The sequence below is a fragment of the Rhincodon typus genome, unplaced genomic scaffold (assembly GCF_021869965.1).
Source record: "Rhincodon typus isolate 14 unplaced genomic scaffold, sRhiTyp1.1 hic_rhity00003469, whole genome shotgun sequence".
Classification (NCBI taxonomy): domain Eukaryota; kingdom Metazoa; phylum Chordata; class Chondrichthyes; order Orectolobiformes; family Rhincodontidae; genus Rhincodon; species Rhincodon typus.
Window position 1 is genome coordinate 3,626 of NW_025969107.1, and position 3,534 is coordinate 7,159.

The window sequence follows — 3,534 nt, forward strand, 5'->3', positions numbered from 1 at the left end:
GGGGGGGTACAGGGGTAGGGACGGGGTGTACTGACCTTTACCTCCCGGGCGGGATAGCCGGAACGTTGCTGGCCTTCCGGAAATGTAGATGGTGACATTCCTGAGGGTGGTGTCCACTGGGAAAGTGAAGACGTTGTTGCTGTAACCCTGGTTGTTGTCCCGCTGCAGTAGAGTGACCTGAGGGAGGACACAGCCGGCCTGTGATCTCTGACCTCTGACCCCACACCCTGCCCGGGGGTCAGCCCTGACCTCTGTCCCTCGACCCCCTGCCCCACTCCCACATGTCAGCCTCTCCCTCCCCTCACCCCAACCCCTTCCCAAATCTACTCCACACCCCCCCCCCCCCCCACCCCTGCTATCGTCCTCTCCCAAAGCTCCATTTCTTCAGGCATTGCTATTCGGGCTGGTGAGGGCTCACCATTGGGTGTAACGCGAGATCCCTCTCATGCCCATCCTTCCTCCCGCGCTCCACACCCGCCCCCTCCGCCACTCTCCTGCCCCTCCTCTCTGCCCCGACGTCTTCCCCTACCCTTCCTTCGGCCCTCCCCGCTCCATTCCACCCACCCCCCACCCCACTCCCCCACTGAGACGGAGAGAGAGAGTTGACACTGGGAGTGGGATTGTGGCCTTTGGGATGACACTGCTCTCCGTGCCACCCACACCCCGTCCCCACACCCGCCCCCACCCCCCACAAAGCCGGTCAGGCCCAGTTACTGTTACCAAGTCTGGGTGTGCCATATCCTCAATGATGGAGGTCAGCTCCGAAATCTCCTGTTTCTGGGTGACCACCGCCAGGCCTCCTGACCTGTGGGCTAGGTCCTGGTATAATTGATTCCCAAACTCATCAGTGGCTCGCCTGCGCCTCCCGGTTAGCGCGTTGGTCAGCAGGAAGGAGACCTACGAACAAGGGGAGAGGGAGAGTGAGACAGAGCGGGGAGAGAGTGGGGAGAGAGGAGAAGGGGAACAGATAGGGGACAAAGAGAGTGAGAGGGGTAGAGAGATAAAGGGGGAGGGAGAGAGAGAGAGTGAGACAGATTGGGAGAGGAGAAGGGGGAGAGATAGGGGACAGAGGGAGTGAGAGGGGTAGAGAGATAAAGGGGGAGGGAGAGAGAGAGAGTGAGACAGAGTGGGGAGCGAAGAAGGGGAGAGATAGGGGACAGGGAGTGTGAGAGGGGTAGAGAGATAAAGGGGGAGAGAGAGAGAGTGAGACAGAGTGGGGAGCAAGGAAGGGAGAGATAGGGGACAGAGTGAGTGAAGGGGGTAGAGAGATAAAGGGGGAGGGGGAGAGAGAGAGAGAGGGAGAGGATGGCGTAGAGAGAGAAACAGAGGGACGGCCAAGGGCCAGGAGAGAGGGAGAGAGGGGGGAGAGAGAGAGGAGGATGGGGGTGGAGAGAGAGGGTGAAAGAGAGAGTGGGGGAGGCATAGAGGGAGGGGGAGTGAGAAGGGGGAGAGAGAAAGGGGACGGAGAGAGAGAGAGAAATTAGTTTCCACTGTGAAAGCAGAGACAAAGTATTGGTTCTCAGTGCCTCTGCCATTTCAGTTTCCCATTATTACTTCGCTATTTTCATCCTGTAACGGGCCAACATTTACTTTCATTGTTCGCTTTTTATAAACTTACTGAAGTTTTTGGCATCAGTGCTGAGGTGTTCTGCAAGTTTCCTTTCGTAATTCATCTTAGCCTTTCTTGTTTATTTATAAGTAACCCATTGCTAATGTTTAAAGTTCTCCCATTCCTGCAGAGCACCACTAACTTTCGCAGTGTGATATGGCTGAGTTTTTGCCTTTCTGTTACCCTTGACTTATGGAGTCGTACAGCACGGAAACAGCCCCTTCGGCCCAACCAGTCCACACTGACCATAATCACAAACTAAACTAGCCCCACCTGCCTGCTCCTGGCCCATATCCCTCCAAACCTTTCCTATCCATGTCGTTATCCAAACGTCTTTTAAACGTTGTAACTGTACCCCCATCCACCACTTCCTCAGGAAGTTCATTCCACACACGGACCACCCTCTGTGGAATAATGTCTTTTTTCAATCTCGTCCTCTCACCTTAAAAATGTGTCCCCTAGTCTTGAAATCCCCCGCCCTAGGGAAAAGACACCTGCTAGTCACCTTATCTATATCCCTCATGATTTTATAAACCTCTGTAAGGTCACCTCTCAACCTCCTACCCTCCAGTGAACAAATTCCCAGCCTATCCAGCCTCTCCTTATAACTCAAATCTTTGATGCTTGGCAACATCCTGGTAAATCTCTTCCGAACTCCCTCAAGTTTAATAATATCCTTCCTATAACTGGGCGACCAGAACTGGACACAGTGCTCCAGAAGAGGCCTCACCAACGTCCTGTACAACCTCAACATGATGTCCCCAACTCCTATACTCAAAGGTCTGAGCAATGAAGGTAAGCGTGCTAAACGCCTTCTTAACCACCCTGTCTATGTGTGACACAAACTTCTAAGAATTATGTACCGGATCCCCCAGATCCTCTGTTCTACAACACTACCCAAGGCCTTACCATTCATTGTATAAGCCCTTGTTAAGCCATGGATCAATTTTAAGCTTTTTATAATCCCTCTTCCTGAACATAGAACATAGAACATAGAATATAGAACATAGAACATAGAACATAGAACATAGAACATAGAACAGTCCAGCACAGTACAGGCCCTACGGCCCACGATGTTGTGCCGACCTAATATCCTACTAAGATCAATCTACCCTGCATACCCTACATTTTACTATCCTCCATGTGCCTATCCAAGAGTCGCTTGAATGTCCCCAATGTATCCTCCTCTCAGGACTATACATTAATGGCTGGGTAGATAATACAATCTCCCAAAGAGAGGATCTCAGTGCTAGATCTATCCAACCCAGACTCACGTGGGAGCAGGATCCTGCATGGTCAGACCACACTCACCGTACATTTGGTGTGTTCTATCAGGCCCACAATAGTGTTCTTCAGGCTGAAGTCCTTGGCTGGGGCATCAGTGAAGACGTAAATAAAGGAGAGTGGAGGGGTACTGGTGAGGGCCAGCTAGAGAGGGAGAGAAATAATTGGAGCGAGATTAAACTCAGGCTTCGAGATACCTCACCCACACACACTGTGATTCTCACTGGAGTATGGCATCCCACACATGTACACAAAAACACTCACACACACACGCACACACACACACACAGAAGGGTTAATCTGACCTACCTGGAGAGCAGACAGGGACATTTCTGGAATATCGCCCCCCCCATCAGCTCGGAGTGATTCCAACTTCTCAATAAACTTTTCGGGGTCACTGGTCTTGAAGACGGGACCAAAGTCTTGAACAAAAATTCAAACATTTATACAAGAGACAGGTGAAAGAACAACCCACTGTCAGAGGGTCAGTGCTGAGGGAGTGCCGCACTGTCGGAGGGTAAGTGCTGAGGGAGTGGGCACTGTCGGAGGGTCAGTGCTGAGGGAGTGGGCATTGTCGGAGGGTCAGTGCTGAGGGAGCGCTGCACTGTCGGAGGGTCAATGCTGAGGGAGTGGGCACTGTC

General features: G+C 52.3%; 1 protein-coding gene across 1 annotated transcript in view; it reads right to left on the minus strand.

Moving 5' to 3' along the window:
• LOC125481768 (von Willebrand factor A domain-containing protein 7-like) overlaps positions 1-3,534 on the minus strand; it is a gene marked incomplete at its 3' end in the record, with an annotated part of 15,755 nt that overhangs the window by 2,391 nt on the left and 9,830 nt on the right. The window contains exons 8-11 of the mRNA XM_048593672.1: positions 3,203-3,315; positions 2,921-3,037; positions 721-897; positions 36-177 (exon numbers count right to left, since the gene is read on the minus strand). Of these exons, the coding sequence (XP_048449629.1) occupies positions 36-177; positions 721-897; positions 2,921-3,037; positions 3,203-3,315 (549 nt within the window). The remainder of the gene's footprint in view (positions 1-35; positions 178-720; positions 898-2,920; positions 3,038-3,202; positions 3,316-3,534) is intronic.